Source organism: Pelodiscus sinensis, chromosome 12, assembly GCF_049634645.1.
Source record: "Pelodiscus sinensis isolate JC-2024 chromosome 12, ASM4963464v1, whole genome shotgun sequence".
Taxonomy (NCBI): Eukaryota; Metazoa; Chordata; order Testudines; family Trionychidae; genus Pelodiscus; species Pelodiscus sinensis.
In genome coordinates, this window is record NC_134722.1 from 11495598 (window position 1) to 11522168 (window position 26571).

Below are 26571 nucleotides of genomic sequence, written 5' to 3' on the forward strand. Positions count from 1 at the left end.
CGTCGGTTGGTCCCTCCCCCGGCTCCGCCCGCGGGGTCAGGCTCAGCGCGCCGCGGGACTGTGCGGGGCCGGCGGGCGCCGGGCTGCGAGCGGCTGAGATGGCGCTGCGAGCGCTGCGGAGGGTGGCGGTCAGCCTGGCTCCGCGCTGCCCAGGCCGCGGCGGCCCCTTCCCCTCGGCCCGGTCGGCCTGGCCTCAGGCGGCCCCGGCCCGGAGCCTGGGCACCAGCGCGCTGCTGTTCTCCGGTGAGTCCGGGCACGGGCCGCCGGCCGGGCCCACATGGCGGGAGGCCAGGCCTGGCGACAGGTCCCGGTGCGTGTGTGGGGCCGGTGCGCGGGGCAGGCGCGGGGGGGCACATACGAGCCTGAGGGCTGCAGTCGGGGCGCGGGTGCTGCTGCCTGGTGCGTGTCCCCGTTAGTTTGTTGGCAGCCAGCTGGGCCCTACGGGAGAGCCGCAGGTCGGGAGAGCCAGTCCCCTGGCAGTTTCCACATGGAGGTGCAGAGCCCTTTGGAAATCGTAGACCTAATCTGGGGACCCTCGCTTGAAAACCATGGCGCCTTGGAGGGAAGGGGAAGGTCTTGTTTTGTAAATAGCGCAGCAAATCCCTTGCAGAGCGGGGAGTCTAATCCAGGACGCTTGACTCCCGTTCCCAAGATTATAGCTAGAAATCTACCGGGTTCACTAATCTACGGAGAAGGGGATTTATGCCTAAAAACCACTCGTGGTTGGGTATGTTGCTCAGATCAACATATTTGTAAAGGGCTAAGTTATAGTGAGAAAAAGTGAGATGGAGTTAAGTTAGTAAACCAGGTTCCACTATTAGATAGCCTGGTTTGTAAAATGATCAGTGGGCCATTATTTTGATCACAGATGCTTCTTCACATTAGAAACATCTTACCTGTTTTTATCAATAAAGATGTGTCTACACAGCACCCTTACCTCAAAATAAGACATGAAATTTGTGCTATGCAAATTGCATAGCTTATTTAGAGATTATTTCAAAATTGCTTATATCGAAATTTGTTAAAACACTATTCTGATAAGTCGCTTAACCCTTGTGGAATAAGGAATAGTGTGCCCACTATTTCAAAATATATTCCAAAATAACGGGCATGTTTAAAGATGAGGAATTGCTATTTTGGAATACTTCCGGTGTCCCAAAATAGCCCCACTAGAGGTAGCTTGAGTGATGTTGCAATGCAGCTACGACAGGTATAAGCACAAGGTAGACGTGGCGCAGCCATTTTTGTCACTATGGCATAATCTGACCACTTGTTAGCATTGCTACCCAAATGACCATGAGGTGCTTCCTGCTGGTGAGAAACTTGCTAGTGTGCATGAGGTATTAGATGATTTTACTTTACTATGCATAGTATGATGCAGTAGAAGTTTGTATACCTGATCTAAAAGAAGACATTGGCAAGCTTTTTTGTAGACACAGGCACTAAACATTCCACATTCACTGATATCCATCATACACATTAGAGATGTAAGTGACTAATTGATTAGTCAGCTTTCTGATAAGCAAAAGCTTATTGGATAGTCAATGCACTAGTTAACTAGTCGCTCCCCCCAGGGGAGATGAGAAGGGGGTGCTGGCTTAAAAGCTGGTTCCTCCAGCTCTGTGGGAGCGGGTAGGGGGCAGCGATGGTGTTCCACATATGAAATGTACAAGAGCTCTTATACATTTCAAAGGCAGAATGCCTTAGCACTTACACCTTTGAAATGTAGCAACAGTTGGGCAGGCTCTAGCTATATTTCAAAATGGAAACACCCTTATCGATTAATCAAATACTTAATGGAAATTCCATCAATTATTGGATTAGTTGATTAATCTATTTTTAACATCTCTGATAACGCACATGGGAAAAGTGATAGATTGGGCTCTGATCCTACAACTCTTACTTAATGTAGATCCATAGACACCTCCTTGAAGCTTCAACAAGTGAAGCTTTGATGGTGCACCTATGTGATTATAAATTTAAGCGGAATGAATCACTGAATTTTCCCCTTAATGGACTACGTGAATTTAGGTCTGAATTTTATGCAGGCACATTCATAAGGGTACAGAGGTCCTCTTGCAGGGTCTGGGAGGGGGTATGGGTGCAGGAGAGGATTATGGCCTGGGGGAGGGTGTAGGGAGGAAGTGCAGGGTCTATTAGGAAATTGTGACCACGTGGGAGAGGGAGCAGAGGATTTAGGTGATGTCCTGGGGAAGGGGAATGGGGTGCTAGATCAAGGAGAAGATATGGGTGTAGGAGAGCATTTTGGCCTGCTGGTGGGATGTAGGAAAGGGTGCAGGGTCTGGGAGGGAGTTGCCATGGAGAAAGGGTGAATGAGGGTGCAGAAGATTTAGGTGGTGACCTGGGACAGGAAGTTGGAGGGAGAGAGAGGCTGGGGTGCTAGAGTCAGGCTGTGGCCAGAGGCACTTACCTTAATGACTCCTAGTCAGAAGCCCTGCAGGATCCTGAGGCAGGTTTGCTAGCTGCTCCCTGTGGCTCTCTGCTCCAAGGGGAGGGAGAGGCTTTATGTGTTGCCCCCCCCCCCCCCCCAAATCTCTCAGCTCCCTTTAGCTTGTTTCTGAGCTGAGAGATTTTGCTGGGGGGGAGGGGAACAGAGTGCACCCTCCTATCTCTCACCTGGAATAGGGAGCCATTAGACACTTAAGGTGCCATGAGGCTGCTCTGTGCCTGAGGGTCCCAGCAAGGTGGTATGGGGCTGGATTGGGTGGCCTGCAGGCCGGATCCAGTAGCTTGGTGGGCTGAATGATGCCCCATAGCCATATCTTGCCTGGCCCTGCTATACACTGATGTGTGAACACCTAGGCTATGTCTACACTGGCAGCTTCTTGCGCAAGTATGGCTGTTCTTGCGCAAGAATCCGCAGAGCGTCCACACTGCCCGCCGGCTCTTGCACAAGGAAATTTACAGTACAGCGTGGTAAGAGAGGGCTTCTTGCGCAACAGGTGTAAGCCCTCTCGCGCATGAGCTCTTGCGCAAGAAGGCAATGTGGATGTGCAGCAGGTGTTTCTTGCACAAGAAAGCCCTATGGCTAAAATGGCCATCAGAGCTTTCTTGTGCAAGAGAGCGTCCACACTGCCATGGGCACTCTTGCGCAAAAGCACAGCTCGCACATGGAAGTGTGGATGTTTTCTTGCGCAAGAAGCTGCCAGTGTAGACATAGCCTTAGTGTAGAGGTGTTGCACCGGTGCAAAATATGTCTTGCAGCAATGTGACTTACTTCAGGTGTGCTTCACGTTGGATAGGTATTTTGTCCATTAAGACAAAACAGTGGGATGTATTTCTCCCTTTGACTAGGTTATCATACTAAAAAAGATTTCTGTCAAATAGTATATTACTCATGAAGTTCTTAACAGAAGCAGATTCTTAGTTTAAGAGTACTTGTTAAGGTGTTAAACTGCAGTGCTACTGTGAATGTTTTGAAGTCCTGAACTTCCATTACTGGTTCATTATTAACTAATAAGAGAAGACCAGTACCACGAAAGACAATAAATCAGAATGTCTTAGATCAGGGGTGGGCAATAATTCTTGATTGGGGGGCCACTCCAAGATTTTGGAAAGTGGTCAAGGGCTGTACTCTTCCATGATCTTGATGGAGGTTGGGTGCATAAAGAACTTGGGGTAAGGAATTGGGGTGCATGCTAGAGGGAGTTTGGGTGAAGGAGGCGGTTGTGACCTAGGGCAGGGGACTGGAGTGCAAGGGTTTGGGATGTGACCTAGGGTAGGAAGGGATTGTGACTTGGGGCAGAAGATTGGGGTGCCAGATCTGGGAGGAGGTACGGGGGCAGAGGGTTTGGGTATGTTGGTTGGGAAAGGGAGGAGCTGCGGTGCTAGAGGCAGGCTTTGGCCAGGAGACTTACCAGCCAGCAGGCAAACCAGCCTGCCTGCCTGTAGAGCTAAAGGCTTACAGAGCTTAAAACATTTCCCAGCTAGCCAGCCTGCTTGCTCAGCCATGTGTTTCAGTGAATAATTGAGCCAACAAGAGAAGCTGACCAATAAGATTGTGTTGGGAATAGGGGCAGCTCTTGAAGCTTTCCTCCCTCCCTTCCAGTTATGAAACAGAAACGAGACCCTGTAGCCATGTTTCTGAGCAGTGTGTGGGGGCTATGTCTAGACTACAAGCTTCTTTTGAAAGAGGCTTTTTCGAAACAGTCTTTCAAAAAAGCCTCTTTCAAAAGAGAATGTCTAGACTGCAACCACTTCTTTCGAAAAAGTGACCCGTGTTTTCAAAAGAGAGTACCCAGGTAGTCTGGATGCTCTCTTTTGAAAAAGCCCTGTTTGCATTCAAGAATGCCTTTTTTCGAAAGAGCACTTTTGAAAAAAGGCTTTCTTCCTTGTAAAATGAGGTTTACAGTGGTCGAAAAAAATGCCAAGTTCTTTCGATTTAATTTTGAAAGAACACGACGGAAGTCTAGATGCAGGGGAAGTTTTTTTCAAAAAATGCCACAGTATAGAAACACCCTGAGCAGTGTGCGGGGCAAGCAAGGGAGCCTGCCTGGGGCTCCCTGCTGCCTCAATGGGCCAGATCTGGTGGCTTGGCAGGCCGGATTGGGCCCATGGGCCATATTTTGCCCAGGCCTATCTTAGATAAAAGAGATGCAGAAAAAGTGGGTGTGTGCAGACAGATTTATATTAGCAAAGATCTCCAGGTAATTAATTTCCTGACAGTTTATAGCTAGCTGGGTTAAGGCCCTGGAATATTCCATTGTCTCTCCTTATTCCATGTAAATTGTCAAGAGAAATGTTCTTCTCATTAGTTCATTGCTTAATTGCAAGAGTGATTCTTGAATCATCTCATCATGACAATCTTTCTAATATATGGGGCATTCCTTCCATAGATATGCCCTGTAAGTAATAATTAAACCACACATTGTTGTGGTTGACTCCAATTTTTCTTGCTTTTAGGGCACTTAGGAAAGTTGAGATGACTTAACTGAAGATGGGAATTTAAAATGAACCCATTAAAACCAAAGGAAAGACCTCTTTACTTCTCAGTGAGTGCATCCACCTGGATTTTAATGATCTTTAAATGTACACCTTCAACTAATTCAGTGTAATTTTCCTGACATATCTTGTGTTTTCAGTAGTAATGCACTGGGGCACAGCAGATCCACAGTTAATCTCAGATTTTTTCTGCGTTCAAAGTTTAAATGTTCTTGAGACTATTCCAGGCAAGGTTATTTATTAAATCTCTCAGTTGACGTGAATTTAGAATGTTTGTTGCCACAGTCAGATGTTTTGAAAGTTTAAAACACTTGACTAATCTGGATTAAACCTACTTTAAAATCTTAAGTATAATGCGCATCTGCCTTTTAAAGGTCAAAATTCTTGAATAAACTAAACTCTTATCTATAATGCACACCCCCATTATATTCGAGATTTTAAGCTATGCATAGGAACAAAGGGGCTCGGTGCCTGTGGCCGGGCCCCCTGCCCAGCTGAATTCACACCTGCTACAGGGTCCCCCACCCAGCTGAGCTCGTGCGTGCCGAGCTCGTGCCTGCCGGGGGAGCCTTCCCCGCCCAGCTGCCGGCGCGCCGAGCTCGCGACTGCCTGGGGAGCATCCACCGCTCAGCTGCCAGCGTGCTGAGCTCGCGCCTGCCGGCCCCCCCGCCCCAGCCCAGCCCATACCTGGCCCCCTGCCCAACCCCGCTCATGCCTGCTGAGGGTGAGTTTAAAACTTTTTAAAAAAACCTCCTATGGATAATGCACATCCCAACTTTGACGTTAAAAAAAACGGGAAAAAAGTGTGCACTATACTCGCTTACAGTATGCCTAGTTTTTGTTTAAATTTTGCTTTATAATTAAATTTTATGTACAGTTATGTGTCTTCGTGATGAGTTAGTGTCTGGCTTGTGAATGTGATGGCCTTTCCAAGAGGCAGCTGCACTGAGCCTGCGGTCAGCTGGGGACTCCAGCTGATCCCGGGCTCCCATGGTGCTGCCCCTTTGAAACGCCGCTGCAGTGTTTCAAAGGGGCAGTGCACGTGATTAATCATGCGATTAATTGCGATTACATTTTTAATTGCACAAATAATCAGTTAATTTTTTAATCGCTTGATAGCCCTAATAATTTTCTATGAAAAATATTTTCATCACGTGCTTTGTAGTCAATAGTGTAATATATGCCAAGAAAAAAATGGCAAGTATACTATAATACACACTTTTGCATAACTCCAATAGCCCATCTTAATAGATGACCTTTCTGTTTTAGAACCCTTCCTATGTTTCAAAAACATGTGTGGTAGGGTCCTGGCATTGCAACTTCAAAATTGGAGGTAGCGGGGGGTCACAGCCTATTGGAGTGTTTCTCAAAGTGGTCTGCTAAACCACTTTGAGCAATCTGTTTACCGGCATCATAGCCATGGAGCCTCATGGCTCCTATTGGCTCCATTTCACTGTTTGCAGCCAAGGGGAGCTGCAGGAAGCAGCATGAGCTTGCGGCTCCCCTTGGTTGCAAACAGCGAAAAGGAGCCATGTGGCTCTATGGCCACAGCGCTGGTAGGTAAACAAACCAGTGTGGCCAGTTAACAGGTTTCTCAAAGTGGTTTTGCAGACCACTTTGGGAAACACTGGCATATAGCATAGTTGAGCTGCAATCCAGGAGCCTGGAAGGTTGATAGCAAGATCTACTGGGATTCTTCAGGCACCGGGTTAAAAAGGTAGGAAAAGCTTTGGGGTAGTGTAGTGGGGATTCTGCAAGGGACCAGTGGTTTACATTTCATCCTACATAAGAGGCCAAAAACAGAGGGAGGATCTTGGAGTCAAAAAAGATACTTACATGAATTGCCTGGTCAGACTGAATTGTTATAGCACAGGTTATACAGAAAGTTTGGTTTCATAAATAGTCACTTCCAGTTGTCAGAACAACCCATATCTGATTGGACATGTATGTGAGTCCAATGGAGGCCCTGGAGGTTTTTCGCCTTCCTCTGTAGCATGGGGTACAGATCACAGCTAGAGGATTCTCTGCATCTTGGGGTCTTCAAAGTATTTGAAGGCTTCAATATCTGAGATATAGGTGAGAGGATTATTCTAGGAGGGGGGGTGAGATTTTGTGGCCTGCACTGTGCAGGGGGTGAGACTAGATGATCATAATGGTCCCTTCTGACCTTAAAGTCTGAGTCTGAGTCAGGGTGAAGAAAAGTACAAAATTCCCCAACTGCTGCTGTACCTTCCTCATATTCCCAAATTGGAGGATGGGGAAATAGATGAGTAGATGGAAGAAGGAGCAGACTGGGGGTATGTCTACACTGTGGGACAAAGTCGAAATAAGATGCGCAACTTCAGTTATGTTAATTGCGTAGCTGAAGTCGAAATAGCTTAACTTGGCTTTTGGCACAGTCCACACTTCAAGAAGTTGAAGGAAGAACACTCTGCCTTTGACTTCCCTTACTCCTTGTGAAATGACGGTTACGGGCATCGACCGGAGTGCCCCTCTCAGTTCAAATTAGTTGTCTTATCTCGACCGGTAATTCAAACCCTGGAAGATCGACAGCGGCAGTTTCCATCTTCCTCTGCAGTGTAGACGTACAGGATGTTTAAGAAATAGGCTGGTGGGCCTATTTATTAAAAAGTAGTCAGGGATTAAAGGTCATGGAGAAGAAATGTTTTCAAACGGGATTCCAACAGGGAGACGCTGGAACATTTTGTTTAACCTTGTCCACATGCAGGGCTGCCAAGTTCCTCTGTTTCCATCTTCACAGGGTTTTTTCTAACTCAGTGGTTTCCAAAGTTTTTAAGCATGAGATCACTTTTTGAATTTAAGTGCAATCCAGGATCTACTTCAAACCCAAACAACCTTGCCCCACCTCCTTCCTGCTCCTTCTCCGAGGCCCTGCCCCTGTTCACTCCATCCTCCCTCCCCCAACCTCGCTCACTTTTATCAGGCTGGGGGCACAGTGCTGAGCGTGTGGGGGAGGAGATGCAGACCCTGATCTTGGGCTAAAGGATTTGGAATGTGGGAGGGGTTCTGAGCTGAGCCTGGGGCAGGGTGTTGAGGTGCAGGAGGAGGTTCAGAGTGCAGGCTTTGGGAGGGAGTGTGGATGCAGGGGGACTCAGGGCTAGGGCAAGGATTTGGAGTGCAGGAGGGTTCAGGACAGGGGCTGGGGTTAGGAATGTGGGCTCCAGCTGGACACTACTTACCACAGGCTTCTGGGTGGTGGTGAAGGGGGCTAAGGCAGGCTTACCCCTACCCTGGCCCTGTACCTCTCCCAAAAGCAGCCAGCAAACTCTCTCCATCCCTGTCCCCATCTGCTCTGTGGAGATGGGGTACAGGGTTGGGGAGGGGCACCCTAACATTAGCACCCCTCCTTCCTCTTCTTCCTGTGCCCTGCCCAGCAAGCAGGAGGCTCCCAGGAGTGGGGGGCAACTCGAATGTAGAGGGCAGGAGCAGCACAGCAATGCTAAAGGGGCAGATGAAGAGCCGGCACTGGATAGCTTCCTGGCCAAACAGGTCAGGATCACCTGTCAGAGGTTCCAAGATCTACCAGTAGATCCCGATCTACTGGTCAGCGATCACTTTTCTAAATGGTATTACTAAAGTGACACGCACATAAAGCAAGGACACGTGAAGTAAGGTGTGTGCTGATTGCATACAGTGTTGACTGTGAGAGACATATGCTCCCTCTGCCAATCATTCAAGTGTTCAATCAGCACATCCTGCAAATTCTTGGTACGCAGGTGCAGTTAGCAGAACATCCCTGTCCTGGGAGACCGTCTTAGTTCCAACAATGTTACTGCCTACTCAGATGAAGATGGGACGCTCATATAACCCACTTCCTAGCCTAGGTTGCCTATCACTGCTCTGGAGAGAATCAGAGTAGTAATACATGCAGATGTATGAGTGAGAATTGCAGTGAAGTTATCAGCCTAAGAACTTGCTGGTGACCCTGAAGTAGTTGCACAACAATTTATATAAATGTCCCAGAAACAGATCCTGCAACCCTTATTCTGGCTCTGGGTAATCCTTCCTTGCATGAGTAGTCTGATTACCATATATTCCGGCGTACAAGACGACCTCTGAAGTTAAAAAACATCCCCCAAAAATCGTGGGTCGTCTTGTACGCCGGATGCCCCGCCGCTGGAGCCCCTCCGCGGCTTTGAAAGCCTCGGGGGAAGCCGGCAGCGGGGCATCCCAGGCGCGCATGGGCTGCCCCCCCTTCGGAGCCCCTCCGCGGCGGCGCGGAGGGGCTCCGGAGGGGGGGCAGCCCATGCGCGCCTGGGATGCCCCGCCGCCGGCTTCCCCTGAGGCTTTCAAAGCCGCGGAGGGGCTCCGGCGGGGGTGCAGCCCATGCGCGCCTGGGATGCCCTGCCGCCGGCTTCCCCCGAGGCTTTCAAAGCCGCGGAGGGGCTCCGGCGGGGGGCAGCCCAGGCGCTCCTGGCGGCTTTGCTCCCGGTGCCTATGGTCTGCTGGGGACCATCTCCAGCAGACCAGGGACACCGGGAGCAAAGGAGGCGGAGGGGCGCTGGGGTATAAGATGAAACCCTATCTTTTAATTAAAAAGATAGGGGGTCGTCTTATACGCCCAGTCGCCCTATACGCCGGAAAATACGGTAACTTTAGTGAGCATAGTGTGCAGAATCAGACCTCAGCTGGATGTGCAGAATGAAATGAACTTAGTAAAATATGGACAGTTTTTTGGGATGCAATTATCTTATTTCCATTTTTAAAATGAAGTGTGAATTGTTGAAATGATGCAGTAGAATTGTGATAATGAATAAGTTTAAAGTACATTTATTTTTCACTATCATAGTTGAATTTCTACTACCTGAAATAGTTAATGTGCATCTTTTTCTGCGAAGGGATAGTATGACCTCTCTATTTCATTTTAGAAATTTAAAATATAACGCATTACATCAGGCACTGTGAAAATTAGTGTTGCGGCAATGTCCTCACGGTTGTCTTTGGAGGGATTAATATGAGACTAGGAATAATTTAATAATTCTGAATCTGAGGGAAAACTTTTTTATGTGGTGACACAACAATGAATACAATTTTTGAATAAGGATGTCAACATGTAGACAACTACACAATTAACTGATAAGCCCAGTCTTATTAATTAATCCTGTTGACTATACACATTCTCTCTTCCTCCCCCTCCCTGCTTCCTCTGTATCAGAGAGCAAATGGGGGCGGGGGAGGCAGGAGCTGGTGTCTGTGGAGAGCGGGACACCAACTCCCCCTGAGCCAACTTTCCCTGAGCACTGGATCCGTGCTCCTCCCCCGCACTATTGCTTCTGATAGAGAGGCAGCAACACGGAAGGTGTGGGGGCAGACAAGAACTGATTCACGTGAGGAGCTGGCTTTCAAGCCAACTCTCTGTGCATGCCAGCTCAGTGGACCACCTGCTCACTCCCCCTCTCCCCTCCTTCTGCCTCCTACAGAGCTGCAGAGGGAGGAGAGGAAGGGGAGGCTGCTGTGGAACAGCCTCTGTCCATGGTGAGTCTGATCTTGCCACATACAGAGGCTGCTCTGTGGCATCAGTTCCTGTCTGCGGGGGGCCCAAGCAGCCTCTGTTCATGGGGATCTCGGACTCCCCATGGTCAGGGGCTGCTGCTACCACGTGCTGTATGAGAGGCAGCAGCGCAGGGTGGCGGGCGGAGCCGGTCTGCATGGGGAGCTGGTTTTTAAACCGGCTCCCCTCACAGACCAGCTGCTGCCTGCCACCCCGCGCTACTGCCTTTAATAGACAGGTAGCAGCGTGGGGTGGGAGGAGGGCTTACTGGGAATGGGTCCAGGAGCACACTAGCTGCCTGCCCCACCCCTGGCGACTATCGAATAGTTGTGTAACCACTAAAGTTTTATGCAGTTACGTGACTATTCATTTACACACTATCTAACATCCCTATTTTTGAACGGTCTTTTAATTAACAGTACGATCTTTTTTCAACTAAATCCCATCTGGTGGTGCTTCATGCTGCATGCTTTGAACTGGCAGTTTTAAATATGGCACATTTAGATTATCCAGGGCCAGATTTTGCTATCAATAATCAGATCTCTACTTTATCACTAAAGATGTAAAATAGGCAGGTTTTTTTTTTAATGGATCTAAATGCTTCTGCAATTTGCACTTATTCAATCTCTGGGCATCTAAAGCTAAATGGTGCAATTCTGATGCACAGTTTAACCTCTCACATCTCTTAATATTAAGCATAATACCAGCACTTTCCAAAAGTGCCCACATATTTATTCCAAACCATAGAAGCCAAACTCAGGAAAAAACAGTGTTTAGAACTGTCAGTACATTTGGTTTATTAATAAAAGTAAAATGTCAGGGATTTTTTTCTGAAACATGAAGTCTGTTTTATTTTAGCCCGCAAATTCACAGACAAGCACGAGTGGATATCTGTTGAAAATGGTATTGGGACAGTAGGAATCAGCAATTTTGCTCAGGTATTGACTTTTTTTGTCTTTCAGTGTTTACTTTATGCATTCCTGCTCTTGTCCTTGATCTTTGAATTGTTGTCCTGTCGTTTTCTTGCATATACTGTAACACTGAAGCATATTCTGGATTTGTATCTCAAACTGTTTCTAAAGCACATTCAGTATCTTCAACATTTGTAGATAAATATTTGATCATGTAAGTTCAGATTGACTTAGACTTGATGAGCATTTTAGTTAAATTAGAACAAACGCAAAGCAGATCTATTGCTCTATGACCATTTTAATCTTGTTTTTATTTTCTTTATAGAAACGCTACACTGCATGAGGAAATTATTGCATTGTGCATGTTTAGGCCAAATTCTACTCTGATTTTTACCTTTTTTTCATCTAAGTGGAGTTGTGAACAGGAATAGAATGTGGTGCAGAGAATTGTAATGTGTATGGTATAGTTATTAATATCCTCATCTGCAGGGCTCGCTGAACCGCGGCGAGCCCTGCTCACCAGCCGTGCTGTCCAGCGATCTGCACATATGCAGATCATCCGAACTCGGCTCTTCTGGGTTGCAATCTAGTTGCCACGGGCGAGTAGGTTGCTTTATTTGTCGAGCCCTGCTCATCTGTGATGCTTACCAAAGAGATTGGACTATTAGCTTTCAAACCTTTGGGCAGGGGTACTTTTTAATGTATAATCCCTGTTCTGACTGGTTAATTGGATGCTAGTTAAATATGTTCATTTAAAACAAAACACATGGGCCCCCCTCGCCCTTCCAAAAAAGAAACCTGCCTGAACCTACTAACAACCAAATGTAGGACATTCATGCAGTCTATGGGATAATGTCAGAAGATTTGAGTATAGCGGGGTTCATGTTCTTCAGATTAAATAGCTTTTTTTCTGTAATTTCAGCATTCTGAATGTGTAAATAAAATCTATTAAATAACTCCCTAGTTCTTTGTGATCTTAAAGGGCTTGAACCCTTTTCCTGTTTAACTCAGTGTCATAACTCCTAATCATTCAAATGACCCAAAACCGGACAGCTGATGAGTACTATGTTGTGCCAAGGGTTGGCAACCTTTTAAAAGTGGTGTGCCAAGTGTTAACTTACTCACGGATCTGTATGCTGGAGGGGCAGAGGCGGGGAGCAGGGGAGGCTGGGTATGGTGATCATATTTTCTAGCTAGCTGCAGCTAAGGAGAAACAGTTTAATTTAAATTATTAAACAGATTAAGCATTTTAATTTTCTCATGTTAGTTTATCAAACTTAATTTGAAATGAATACAATATGTCCAACACAAAAGATTTCAATGTTTTCTTTATTTATGGCAGGGGTGGGGATCCTTTTTCGGATCGGGGGATCACTGACCCACAGAAAAATCAGTTGGGGACCACCCAAGTGAGAAGCAAAGAAGCTCCTCCAAAACCCCCCAACCCTCACTGATGTGGTCCCCAACTGAGTCACATCATTCCCCAACTGAGTCACATCATTCCCCAACTGAGACGCCTCATTCCTCTGACGCTCCAGCATCATGGGGTGAGGGGAAGGGACAGGGAGGACTGATGTTCAGGGTTTCCCATAGGACAGACTTATTTTTCTGGGGTGCTGGAGTTACTGGATTTTATGGACTCCCTTAGGCTATGGGGTAGTGACAAAAATGAGGGGTTCAATGTGCGAGAAAAGGTTGCTAGGAAGTGGGATAGGGATGGGGGTGCAGGATCTGGGTGTGAGGAGGGGTGCAGAAGGGGGAGAGGTAGGGTGAAAAAGCAGGCTGGGAGTAGGGTGTCTGGCCAGGTGGAGGGAGCAGGAGCAGGGCAGGGGTAGGTGGCTGGCGAGGAGGGAGGGTGCAGGAACAAGGGAGGGTGTCAGAGAAAGCTGGGGGGGTGTGGGGTCATGGCGGGAGGGAGGAGAGTAAGTGAGGGGACATGGGGGGGGGTCTAGGCATAAGGCGGGATGTTTTCTTGGCTTCGCGTCCCCTTGCTGGCACTGCTGCGGCCATGCTGTCCCAGGCCAGTCCCAGAGGTGCCGCTGAGGAGCCTCAGCCTCGGTGCTGCCTCCTCCCACTGCAGTCCCTGAAAATAGGCTCACGTGCCATTTATGGCATGTGTGCTGTAGGTTGCTTATCCCTGTACTAGGCAATGTGTAAATTGTCTGCACTGGGAAGACTAAGAGTCAGAAATCACATGGTCTCTCAGATTACACAACAGTAAATGTTTCGTGCTTTGAGAGTCAAGTCTTAGTTTCCTGACATCAGTGGGAGTTTTCCTGTTAAGACCCATATTGTTTCTGTAAAGATTAAGAGTTCTGTAACATCGTGCCTGGAGGAATGATTATATAATTCTTTCTCGTGGACTCATAACACAACCTTAAGCTTATTACAACCCAAAAGAATGAACATCTTGCAATTTAGAGGCCATGAGAAGCTAACTGGTTTTGCAAAATGCAGCCTTTGAGCGGGAGAGGCACCAAACATTAAACAGTGGATTATAATTTTAGTCTAATTATTTCCGTAGTTACAAGTTTACATCCCCCCCACATGCTCATTTAGCTTTTAATAGACTATATTCCTGATGCATTTGGTTTGCTTTTAGGAAGCATTAGGAGATGTCGTTTATTGTAGTCTTCCAGAAATTGGGACAAAGTTGAACAAACAGGGTAAGTATTTTAATTTTAAGTTGTTAAGCTATTGCTATAACAATTCTTAGATTTTTTTAAAAATCTAAATTAACATTATTATTCCACTTCTCCAATTCTTGTTGTTTCTCATATAGTTGAATATTGTTTGACATTACACTTGGATCTTGTAATACTTAATTTCATTAATGTCTTGCATATGTATCGGATGTAAAATATGGATTGTGCACATCTTTAAGAAGGCTAAAGGGTTTAATTCTAAACTCTGAATGTTAGAACCGAGCAAATGGAGTTCTCAGGTCTAGTTTAATGGGAGAACCGGCCTTTAAAATTGTAAAGAGACACGTAAAAACAGTTGACTGTTTAAATATATAAATGAAATAGAATTGCAATATATATAAATGAAGTAGAAACTTTTAAAATTGTACCGTGTTTCATACTGTGATATGACAACCTGCCTTTGCTTCTAGGTGGCTTATTTGTTACTGTTTTTGCAAGCTGCTTTTTGGTTGTAGCATTAATCAACACAGCAGCTGATGTGGTGCTTTACAAATTCAAAGCTTTGTACAAACCTTGACCTTTATGACAAATCACCAGAGCTGGAATTAGAATTTGATAGTTTCCAGCTTCCAGATCTGTGCTTGCCCCATATTACTTCTCAATAATTTAATTATGTGTTATTAAATTATAGAGTGCAATAACATGTAAATCACCACAAAAAGTGAGTGTTATCAAGCAGAAGGAGACATTTCCTTTGTCATAAGGAGTACTGATGTTCTGGTACATGTTCCAAAAATGATTTTTGCCTAGAGACATAAATAATCCACCATGGACAACAGTCACTGGAAATATCAAAACAAGATTACAAAAGAGGTAAAACAGAAGGATCTCTGTGCTGTAAAGTGTCCCCAGCAGACTATTCTATATAAGTCTTGAATTATAAACATTGGCAGGGCTCGACAAACCGTGGCGAAATCTACTTGCCAGCCCCGCACTGCGCATGCGCGCACCACCAGTGAACAGGGCGACCGGCTGAAATCCACTCGCCACAGGCGAGTAGATAAATGGATTTGTCGAGCCCTGAACATTGGAAAAATTAAGAGGCCCTTTCCTTTTGGGGGTATGTGTAGTATGGTAAGGACAGGTGATACAGCAGGCTGACTAACTTATCTGGAGACGGGGCAGGGACACACACACATTCCCCATTCCTCCCAAGCCCTGCTGCTGCTTTACCTCCTTGCCCAGAGTCCTCTTCCCTGACTGACACAACTCAGTGGATTATCGGGGGCCTGGTGCGGAATGGCATTGCAGGTCCGGTGTCACCTGCACTCACCACATCACCCATGGGAACCAGAGTAACCCAGCAGCCTGCTCCGCTCCACTCCACTCCATCCCCTTTTCCAGCCTAATGTGCTCCGCTTCACTGTGGTGGCGAGAAGCCAAATGCAACAGGCTGGGAGATGGATGGTAGAGTGGAGCAAGCTGCTGATTTGCTCCGGTTCCTGCCATCATGGTCGTGGAGGGGGACCAACACCTGCTACCTCCCTGCATCAGACCTCCCAGGTAATCACTTGGGCTCCGCAGGTCCTGTCCATGGGATGGCTGAGGCGGTCACTGGACCCCCAAAGAGCAGCCTTTGACCGCAACCAGCACCACCGTGGACAGAGGCTGCTTTGTGGCAGCATCCCCTGTCGCAGGAGGGTCCCAGCCACCTGCAGACAGGGTCTGCTGCTGGAGCAGCCTCTGTCTGTGGCCAGCCTTGGCCATCGCAGATAGAGGTTGCTTTGGGGTAGCCTCCGTCACCAGCAGCAGCATAGGCGTGCGCAGGACATTTCATTAGGGTGTGCACCCAAAGAATTTTTCTAAAATGTACTCTTTGACCCCCATTAGCCACACCCGCTTACCCCCATTAGCTGTGCCTCTGGAGGTAATACTTTTGGGGCAATATGGACACATGACCAGAGATAAAAGGTGTCATGTGACACACACACACACCCAAGGACTTTTCCTACCATCCTCTTACCAATAGGGATTAGTTTGGCCCTCATCAACCCCTGGCCCTCATCAACCCCTTCCCCTCATGCAACTGTCCTGCAATTGCATTAACCTAATGTGTGTGACATTAACTCGGGGTGGAGAGGCTGGGGGAAGTGTTTCCTCCAATGAGCACAATACATTTTGTGTTGTGCACCAGTACTGAGTTTGTGGCTTGTTAGGATGTGCTACTGTGGCACCCAAGTTATTAATAAGTATTTATGAACCTCTACCTTTTCTCTCAGCTGCCCTGTCTCCTCCCCTTGCTCCATCAGCTCCCCTGGTGCCTTCTGCCCCCCCAACGCGTCACCTACCTCTGCTGTCCTAACTCCTGCCCTTCTCACTGCCCTCAGCCTTCCTGAGACCTACCCCCCTCCACCAGCCCTTCTCTCCCCTCCTGTGCCCATTCCTCCAGGAGCCCCATTCTGATCATGTGAACTACCCCTCCTCTTCCCCTCTCCTAACACCTCCCACTACATCTACCCTGCCTCTCTCCTCTGGTGCTGGTCCTTCCCCTGCAGGTGTCTGCCCTTCTGCTTCACCCCCAGAATCCGCTGGCACCTGCACCTTACCTTACCCCTGCACCCTCCTGGTGCTTCCCCCTCTTTTTCCCTGATGCTCACCACCCTCTGCCCCCATTCCTCTCATGCCCCAGTACCCTCACACATGCCTTGCTCCATCCCTGCCTTCCTCATGCCCACCCCTTCTTTCAAGCCTTCTCCCAGCACCTCCCTTTCTCCCCTCTAGCCCCCCAAACCCTTCCCCTCTCTTCTCCCAGCATCAGCCTGTCCCCCCTCTCACTGACACTTCCCCTCCTGCCCTTTTCCTCATTGTCTCCACTTGGTCCCCGGGCATTTGTCTCTCTCCTTCACCCTGTCCCTTGGTGCCTTCCCCTTTGTTCTCCTGACCTGCACCCCTTCCCTCGGCACAAGCCCCTTCCTCTCTGACCATTTCCCCCTATTTTTCCCTCCTCCTCCAGCAGCTGGTCTGTAACAGAGTTCTAGGGTCGCCCTGACTGTCACCCTCTGGTGCTCCCTCTACTCTGTCTTTATTAGGTTTCTCAGCCCCCTTTTGGGCCACAAACTCCTACCCTGCAGTCTCTGGTTCCCAAAGTTCCATCAGTCTCCCCATCACTTGGTGCCTGCACCAGGTCCGACTTGTAGGGTTGCCAGGTGTCTGGTTTTCTACCCGACAGTCTGGTTTTCGGGCCCTCTGTCTGGTTTAAAAAAAAATCCAGAAAATACCGGACACATGCAGTGTCTGGTATTTCCTGGTTTTCCGGCTGGGCACCAGACTGAAGCCTGGCGGCAGAGGGGGTAATGGCTGGGAGGTGGGGCGCGATCGGCACTAGGAGCCTCGAGTTAAGTCTGACGTCTTGGGGAGGAGGAGAAGCCCTGTCCCTGAGCATGTTGTGGAGCTACTGCTGGTAGGGTTACCAGGTAGACCACCCCCAAAAAACTTTGGACACACTTGATCAGGGGTGGAGGGACTGGACGGGGGAGGGGGACTGGCCAGGAGAAATGGGGGGCGGGAAGCAGAGCTGGTGGGAGGTCAGGGGCCACAGGGCTGGCCAGGAGGTTGGGGGAGGGGGAGGACGGGAAGGAAGGAGGTGCAGGAAGCAGAGCTCCGAGGGGGTCGAGGAATGCGGGGTTGGTCAGGAGGAAGGGGGGGCTGGGAGGGAGGGGGATGGGAAGCAGCTCTGGGGGCAGGGGCCAGCCGTGCTGCCCCTGACCCCCCTCCCCGGACAAGCCGCGCTGCCTCCAACCCCCCCTCCCCCCGCCGGAATCCCGGGCCAGCCGCGCTGCCCCCGGGCCCTCCCCTTGCCAGCCGTGCTGCCCCCGACCCCGGCCTGGAGTAGCTGCGATGCCCCCAACCCCCACCCCAGGCCAGCCGCGCTGCCCCCGACCCCGGGACCCGCCCTCCCCCCCCCCCCCCCCCCATACACCAGCTGCGCTGCTCCTGAGCCAAGCTGAGCCAACCCCTGGGCTAGCCGCACTGCTCCCGATTTCCTGCCCGGGGCACACCCCCCACCTTCCTGCCTGGGATTTAAACTTGCCTCGCCCACCAGGGAGGCGGGGTGACATTGCTGCTCCCTGCTGCCTGTTTCTGTGGGGTCCTAAGAACCGCCAGTTTTGGCTGCGCATGCGTGGCAAACCCAGCGCACCAGGGCGGCCCTTTGAAACATTAGGGTGTGCCTGGGCACACCCCGCATACCCTGTGCGCATGCCTATGAGCAGCAGTCTCTGTTCTGCAGTAAGCTAGGACAAGGATTGCTGCCACCCTGCACTGCTGCTTCTGCATCAGAGGGAGCAACGTGGAGTGGGAGGTAGCCAGTCCATGAGGGGAACTGGTTTTTGGACTGGCCCCTGCCTGGCACCCTGCACTGCTGCCTCTGGCTGCCGGCAACACCTCTGGCACTGTCAACTAATCGCTAAGAATTCACGCAGTTTAGATGATTATTCAGTTAACCGATAACATCCTACATGCTGCAGTGAGAGGGGGCTGGTGGTCCTCTCTCATCACCTCAGCCCTGAGACGCCCTGAGACGCCCGTACCCCAAACTCTTCAACTTGAGCCACACTCCAAATTGGAGTAATAATCCCCCCCACACCTATACCACAAATCTCTGCCTGGCCCCACCCAGACGGTCTCACACCCGCCACACAACACTTCAATGTAGGGTGTTGAGTATTGTAAACTAATTAATCAAATAGTCAATGGAATTTCCATTGATTAGTCAATAGAGGGGGATGCTTCCGCTGAGGCTCTGCACTTTAAATGTAGTAAGCACTTTAAATGCTCCTGGTTGGCTCTTGCTACATTTAAAGTGCAGAGCTGCAGCAGTCCCAGCTTGAGCCACCCCCAGCACTGCTGTGGCTCTGCCTCCCTCCTCTCTCCTCCTCCCTCCTCCTCCCTCCGCTGCCTCTGATAGAGGCAGTGCGTGGGGGAGAAACTAGTCGAGTAGACACTTACATCTGTACTTCAAACCCCTCAGCTTTACCCCCAGCACATCATCATCTATAGAATTAATTTTGTTATGTGCATCAATATGGAAAGGATGTGTGATACATCACCTCTGTATTGGTGCACATAAAAAAAAATCATTATATTAGGGATGTGAATGTTGAACTGATAGGCATCACCCTTAACAGGTGATGCTTACTAATTATGGTTAACCAGCAACCGGTTGGGGTGGAGTGGTCTGCTGCCTGCCCCCGTTTAAGTGGTTAATTGGTTAAAGGTAATGTTTAACCAGTTAACTGACTAAACAGGTTTTTACATCCTGACATTTCACATGTAGACATAAAAAATTAGAACACTGGTATACATTGATGCTGTTTCACTTTGCCTTTGCTGCAGAATTCTTTATGCCCCTCATTGAGAGAGGTTTATTTTTGTTGCTACCAAAAGTTGCTTTGTAGTGTGTACACCTTCTCCTATTTTGTCATCCACAAACTGCTTTTGCAAACAAAACTTAGTAATGTAGACAAGACGTCCGCATTGTGGGAAATCAGAGTTAATGGGACTATTGCTTTGAGTATTTCACAGATAGATTATTTGAGGTAAAGGTTTAAATGCTAGTTGCACAGCATAAATATCCATTCTGAGTAGCTGCTTAACAAAAGACTGGATGTGCTTCCTGGTGTGTAGTCCCTCTTTGTTGGTCAGAAGTTTTGATGTAAAGCAGTGTAAAAGTAGTCTTGGTCTTGTTTTTTACATTTCACAGAGAACATCGATGTTTAAACGTTTTCTTGTTTTGATCTATCCCATTTTGAACAATTACACAACAGTATGGATTTGAAGGTTCTTTTATGTTTATTAATTTAAATGTAGAATAGCAGAAAATTACGGGCAAGTGAGGGATACCTATTTAATGATAGATATCCTTAAATCAAATTATAGTAAGTTCTCATATAGCATTATTCGTACCTGGCCTATCTTTACATTTCAATTATCAGTGAAAATATTGTGTGTGTGTGTGTGTGTGTGCGCGCGCAATGTAATCAGTGTTTACTAACATTTACTGATAAAATTGAATTCTTCCAAATTGCAAGTAAGACATGAACCCTCAGGACAAATTCCCATCCTTAGTGCAGTACCAAATAGTAGTATTATCCCTTAACTGCCCCATCATTCAGAGTGCATAGTGTAAAAAGAAATTTCAAACTTGAACACTCTAGATATTGTAATGAAACTTCGGCCTCCATGAAAGTTTCATCTTTTCTTCCTCATTTAGTTCAGGGCTGCATCATATTTAAAACCTTTATCTGCAAAAATAAATCATCAATGCCTTTCCTCTTTTTTAGAAAAAAAATTAACACAATCCTGTATTTCAGATGAGTTTGGTGCTCTTGAGAGTGTGAAGGCTGCTAGTGAACTCTACTCTCCTCTCACAGGAGAAGTAACTGAAATTAACACCGCCCTTGCAGATAATCCAGGACTCGTCAATAAATCTTGTTACGAAGATGGTAAGAAGCCATAGTTTCACATTTAAGGAGTAAACAACACTTCTGTGATCAAGACCCAGATGCTGTCTCTATTACACGCCAATCTTCTGTTGTCCATATCTCCAGTTTAATTATGGAAGAACATGGCCTGGTCTACACTACAGTTAGATTGATATAAAGCATCTTACATCAACCTAATTATGTCATTGTCTGCTGCCTTGTTCCTGCTGATGCCAGTGCCTTACTGCAGTGACATAATTCCACTTCCATGTTTAGGGTTTATGTCAATGTAGTTAGGGGGACATAAGCCCTAAGCATGGAATGGATTACTTACATTAGTTTCTAGCTGTCATTCTCAGTTTCATAGCTTCCTGCTGCATATTTACATTTGACCAGAAAGGTTGGAAAGCTTTTCACTGTGAACCTGGTGCCCAGGCTCAGGCTGTCACCCCAGGGTGGGTGGAGGTCTACAGATAAAGCTTGGGATGCTCTCCCCCACAAGGACCGGGGAGCCAGAAGTCTGAGCTGGGAGGAGTAGGGTGGGGAAAGGGAACAGCCAGTTTCCTGGCAGGGAGCTCTGCATGAAGTTAAGAGTCCATGTTGCTGGGAGCTGAGCGCCTTGGGCTCCCTGCAGGGGCAGGGCTGAGAGGCTGGAAAACAGTTGAGCTTCCAACAGGGAGCTCCTTAGCGCTGAGAGCCTGGGCTACACACAGACACAGACACAGACACAGACACAGACACAGACACAGACACAGACACAGACACAGACACAGACACAGACACAGACACAGACACAGACACAGACACCCTTTCTCTCCTCCCTTCCCCCCCACATACCCGTATCCTCAGAAATGCTTCTGGTGAGCACGCATACCACCAACAGGAGGGTAGCATGGACATGAACAACTGCAGTATTCTCTGAAATGGCTGTAAGCCAACCTAACATAGGTCTACTTAAGTTTGTAGTGTAGACATGTCTCACATCTCTGAGCATCTTCCAGCTCCAATACACCCTATAGTATGAAGTTTAACATTTTAGTCCTATCTTTGCTAGGGAGCTGATTTGTTGCTTATAACTTCCAGCAATGTTCAGTACTAACTATACTGAGATTGCTATTTAAGAGGTGGTTTAAATTCAAAGGAAGAATGTATTTTGAGTGGTTATATTTCCTTCTTTAAGCATAACCGATATTAAGCACCTGCAAATTGTTTTGCCCCTACTAGATGACCAAGTCCTTGTGTCTACTCCAATTTTAAGGAGCTGTAGGTAAATGGAGGGTGAATTTAAAAAAAGGATTTCCTTAATGTTTGGATTTAGATACATTTATTGAATGGGTCCAGTTAATTTTTTTTAAAATGTAATTTAATTTTTTATTTACAGGTTGGCTTATCAAGATGACTGTGGACAACCCCTCAGAACTTAATGAACTGATGAATGAGGACGCATATGAGAAATACATAAAATCCATTGAGGACTGACATGAAACGCTAGAATAAACCACTAAAAATATTTACTTCAGCGTAGTTTGTCATAGATTAGTGGTGTACAGAAGGTTTGACATTGGGCAGCTTGAAAAAAATTGCATATTCCAGAAAGTTTGGATAACATTTCAAGACAAATATGCTGCCTCTGAATCATGTTGTACTAAAAAGCAACCCTGTGACAATAAGAGATTGCAGATGGGGAAAAATTGCTTAACGTTTGCTCCCCTTTGTTAGTGATTTTTTTTTTTTTTAGTTTACTAAACTTAATGATATCATTTTCAAAGTTTGGAATGTCATCTGGAGTAAAACAAATTTAGTTCTTAAAAATACACACAGTGTTGCAGCACTGTAACATGCAACAGCCTTAGCAGCAGCATGGTAACTGTGTTAGCTGTCCAGATACATTTATATAGCTTAACTGGCTGTTGTAAAACAAAAGCTGCATCATGTTTCAGGTGTACACAGCAATTTTTAGCTGAAATCTGCTCTGGCTGTAGCTATTTTCTACAGATAAAGCTACAGCCTTGCAGCAGACTAGATAACAGAAAATAAAAAAACCTGACTTTACCAAGTACGTTTCCTGGTATTTTATATTCCATAACCCATTTTGCGTATTTATATAAAATTTGCATCCTGTTTGGAAAATGCAGTATTAACCTACTACTTGTACAAACTTGGGACTCAAAATACATTTAACCTTTCAGAGACTCTGGATCTATATACTCTAATTTTGCATTGGCATGCTAGAATGACTAATATCTTGTTTTAACACATGCACGATATCATGCCTTTCTCAGCCAAAACCATGATGGGTTCATTGATGTGAAGAGGATCTGAAGTTTCAGTAAGAGGCCAGCTGTGTCTATTATTTATACAACTCAAGGATAAATCTAAAGTACTTTTAAAAAATTGATTTAGGACTAGAAGGGGGATGGAATAGATACTCTTGTTGGAAAAACTTAATTTGGGAGATGAGAGAGGATATAACCACAATTTGATTGAGGGAAGTTATCTGTATACTTTGCTCTTCCTATGAGTTCTAGTGCTATTTGGATTTCATTTTTCCCCTTCTAACCCAGGTGCAGAGAGAGATTGAATTTTAACATATTTTTTAAGAAAAGTAAATAATGCCATCAGCTGATGGTTAGGAAACAGCAGGTTTTACTCATTCTTTAACATGACCCAGTGAGGAAATAGTTTCAGTGATTGTATGTGAATATTGAGGATCATATATGACTTCTTTTGTAGGGAAGGAAAGCCACCTGCAGACTACCAAAATGTCAAATTTCGGATACTGGGTAGTGGGTGTTATCATAAAAGGAATTAGTAATTTTTTAAAAATGTATTCTAACCACAATAGACTACTTGTAGTCAGTGCTGCAAGATGTTTGAGAACTGTGTTGTGCAGCCTGAGCCAAATAGAAGTAGGCAATGAAACATAGTATGTGCCCTACAAGTGTTAATTTGCATTGTCAAACTATTCTGAGGGGAATTGAGAGGGTTTTCTTTGGACTGTACTACTGCTCTTGTTCCTGAAGTTCTGCAGGAAAGTCCTTCCATTATGTAATCAGTCTCTTTTTGTTCATACTTCAGTGCCCCTCATGAGTGGTGTTGACAGTGAAATCTTTTATGTCTGACTTTCATACCCTTTTAGCTATACAAAATAGTAGCCCAGTGTGCTGAAAAGCATGCGATGAACTAAGAGCTGAGGATTGTTTTAGGAGGCTGGATTTAAAATTCTATACTTAAAACCTTTTAAGGTGATCACAGATACCAAAAAGCAACTTTCCTGATTTTTGACTACAACAGCAGCAGCACATCTTAGTATAAAATCAAGACATTTAAGACAAGGGACCCTATTACAGACAGAGAGAGAATCCACATGATCTGTATTTTTCCATACCTCAAACTGCATCTTATAAGGACTGTTGCTCTTTCTTCTAGATTGGTAATGACTTAATAGAAAATTCTGTCCAAGTGTTCATACCTTTGAAATAGTTACACTGTGACACAGATCTGAGGTAGTCCTATTCATGTATGGACTATATGGAAAATTGTATGATCAATGCCCTGCTTCTGTGTAAATACGCTTGAAAGAGATTGTAGCTGGTGAACTATTTCATAGTTTAATCCTAATTTACCGTGGATTTTTAAAGCCTTCTCACTTTCTTTTCAGCCTAAATTGCAGACAGATTTATCTAATGGCTTGATCACACATCTGGGACTAAGGCAGTCTATATTCTCATCCTAGCTCCTTGGCTGACTCTGTGACCCTGGGTAACTCACTTAATTTTTAGGTTTCAATCTCACCATTGCTAAAATGGCCTTACGTACAAGGGTGTTATGAGGATAAATTAATTAATATTGTCAAAGTGCTTTAAAAATGAAATCCATTGTGCAAATACAAAGTATAACAGTTGGCTCACAGTGGGCCTACCTGGTTGCTAACCAGAATCCACAATTGACATATCACATGTACTAATGAAAGGTTTTAATTAGCATAAAAGTTGAAGGCAGAGAGGAAGGACAGAATAAAGTAATTCTGAAATATGACTGATCGGGAATTACTAATGGGAAGGAAATATGTTTTGGGATCAAAGTTTCCCATCTGCTGTCTCGGAAGGAGCAAGTTAGTATGGCCTGTAACTATAAAAATCTCAAGTTGTGAAGTGTTCTATTATAGGTCGCTCTAGTTTACTTAGAAAACAATAAAAACAAATTGCATTCAGTACTCTGTAGCCAAAGTCTATATATATTATAATACTAGGCATTAGTATCTGTAAATTCAGAGATGGGAAAGACCCTTTAAATTGTCCAGATTATCTTGCTGCCCATACAATATGTCCATTGTCTTGTCTAGGTTAAGATTATATAAATCCAGAGAACCCAACACTTCTTAGGAACACTATCTTATATTCCAAAATGGCTTTATTTATTGGAAATGTATGGCCAAAATAGACATTTATGCCATTGGCCAAGTACATGATTAGATCATGGCAATATTGCTGGTATTTGGTTGAAACCTGTGCCTTGGACTATGTAAGCTGTATTCAGGTCTGACTGGTTTTCTTGCTTGTCTGGAAATAAGAATCCATGGCCAATGAGACAGATCTCTCCAGGCTAACTTTTTGAAAAACTTATATAGACTTGTCTAAGTAAAGTAGGCTTCGTAAGGCACTGTTCTTGAATTTAATGTGAGGTAGGGAGAGAGATGACTAGTGTTAGATTTTATCAGCAACAAACTGATTTTTTTATGCCTTATAATTCTTTAAAAGAAAGAAAATTATATATATTCAACTCTTGACCATATCTTTGACTGTCCCACTAGAAAACATTATACAGACGGTCCCCGAGTTGCAAACGGTCAAGTTACAACCGTTCGCATTTACGACCAAAGCTCCCATGGAGCGGTCGTAAAGGCGGTCCCCGAATTACAAATGCGACCTGCACTTACGAACAGTGCAGTTGCTACGTAACTCAATGGGATCCGAGTTATAGAGATCGAGTTACGGCCAAGTGTTTGGTTCGTAACTCAGGGAGAGGCTGTAGTGATTTTTTACTCTGCATTATATGATCAATAGGGGAAAAAACTATTATTCACACATTTGGACTAATGCTAGATTTAAGATATAATCCTCCTGTTGAAGTCTAGGAATTTACCATTTACATCACTGGAAACAAGATCAGGCTCATATTCTGTACATCAGCTTTCCCTGAAATGTTCCCTGTCATTCCCAAGAAAGTTCTCTGAGGAACAACAAATTAACAAGCTCTTGGGAGGCTATCTTGAATATAGTTTGTTGCACACTCATTTATTTGTGCTCCATGATGAACCAAACCCCCTTTTAACTGCATTATGTAATAATTCCAATAATTATACCCCTTTGTATTTTTGTGTCACTGTTTTGCTCTTTGTTATGAGAAATTCACAGCATAGCATAGTTTTCCTAACAGTTTCTAAAAACATAGAGGCTACATCTACGCTGGCCAGTCTTGCGCAAAAACATATGCAAATGAGGCACAGGATGAATATTTCTGCCTTGTTTGCATACCTAATGAGCTGCCATTTTTGCACAAGGGGCTTTTGTGCAAGAAGGAGCAGTCTACACTGCTCCTTCTTGCACAAAAACCCCCTGTTGCTCAAGAGCTGTTCTGCCACTTTCAGGGGGTTTTGCCTGAAAGCAGCAGAATGCCTCTTGTGCAAAAGCCCCTTGCACAAAAATGGCAGCTCATTAGGCATGCAAATGAGGCACGGTGATATTCATCACCATGCCTCATTTGCATATGTTCTTGCGCAAGTCTGGCCAGTGTAGACACACACCCTATACAATCTTGCTATGTTTTGAATATACACATTTCTATCTTCCCGTTACAAATCAAAGAAGCAAACTATTGCTTAACTACAACAATAGCTTTAGAACAGTAGGTGCTCTTGCACGGAACATAATCAGCAATACAGGCAGTCCCCAGGTTACATGGATACGACTTACATCGGATCCCTACTTATAAACGGGGTGAGGCAACCCCGCACTAGCTGCTTCCCCCCAGCAGACCAGGGAGACGCGAAGCTAGCG

General features: G+C 46.0%; 2 protein-coding genes across 2 annotated transcripts in view; one reads left to right on the plus strand and one right to left on the minus strand.

The window, feature by feature from the left end:
• Positions 1-21: 21 nt before the first annotated feature.
• On the plus strand, positions 22-22564 carry GCSH (glycine cleavage system protein H). Its single transcript, XM_075940011.1, has 5 exons — positions 22-243; positions 11333-11412; positions 13988-14051; positions 20402-20533; positions 21894-22564. The coding sequence occupies exons 1-5, from the start codon at positions 99-101 to the stop codon at positions 21989-21991; spliced, it is 519 nt and encodes a 172-aa protein (XP_075796126.1). The 5' UTR covers positions 22-98; the 3' UTR covers positions 21992-22564.
• The window catches only part of PPP1R3E (protein phosphatase 1 regulatory subunit 3E), a 61579-nt gene continuing 47514 nt past the window's right edge, over positions 12507-26571 (minus strand). The window contains exon 3 of the transcript XR_012906664.1: positions 12507-12588. The gene's annotated coding sequence lies outside the window, so the exon portion shown is untranslated. The remainder of the gene's footprint in view (positions 12589-26571) is intronic.

Excerpts from the sequence above, each read along its gene's own strand:
- GCSH (XM_075940011.1), top strand. The coding sequence starts at position 99 with ATGGCGCTGCGAGCGCTGCGGAGGGTGGCGGTCAGCCTGGCTCCGCGC. Across the intron at positions 11,413-13,987 it reads GAATCAGCAATTTTGCTCAG|GAAGCATTAGGAGATGTCGT; the intron begins GTATTGACTTTT and ends GTTTGCTTTTAG. Across the intron at positions 14,052-20,401 it reads GACAAAGTTGAACAAACAGG|ATGAGTTTGGTGCTCTTGAG; the intron begins GTAAGTATTTTA and ends CCTGTATTTCAG.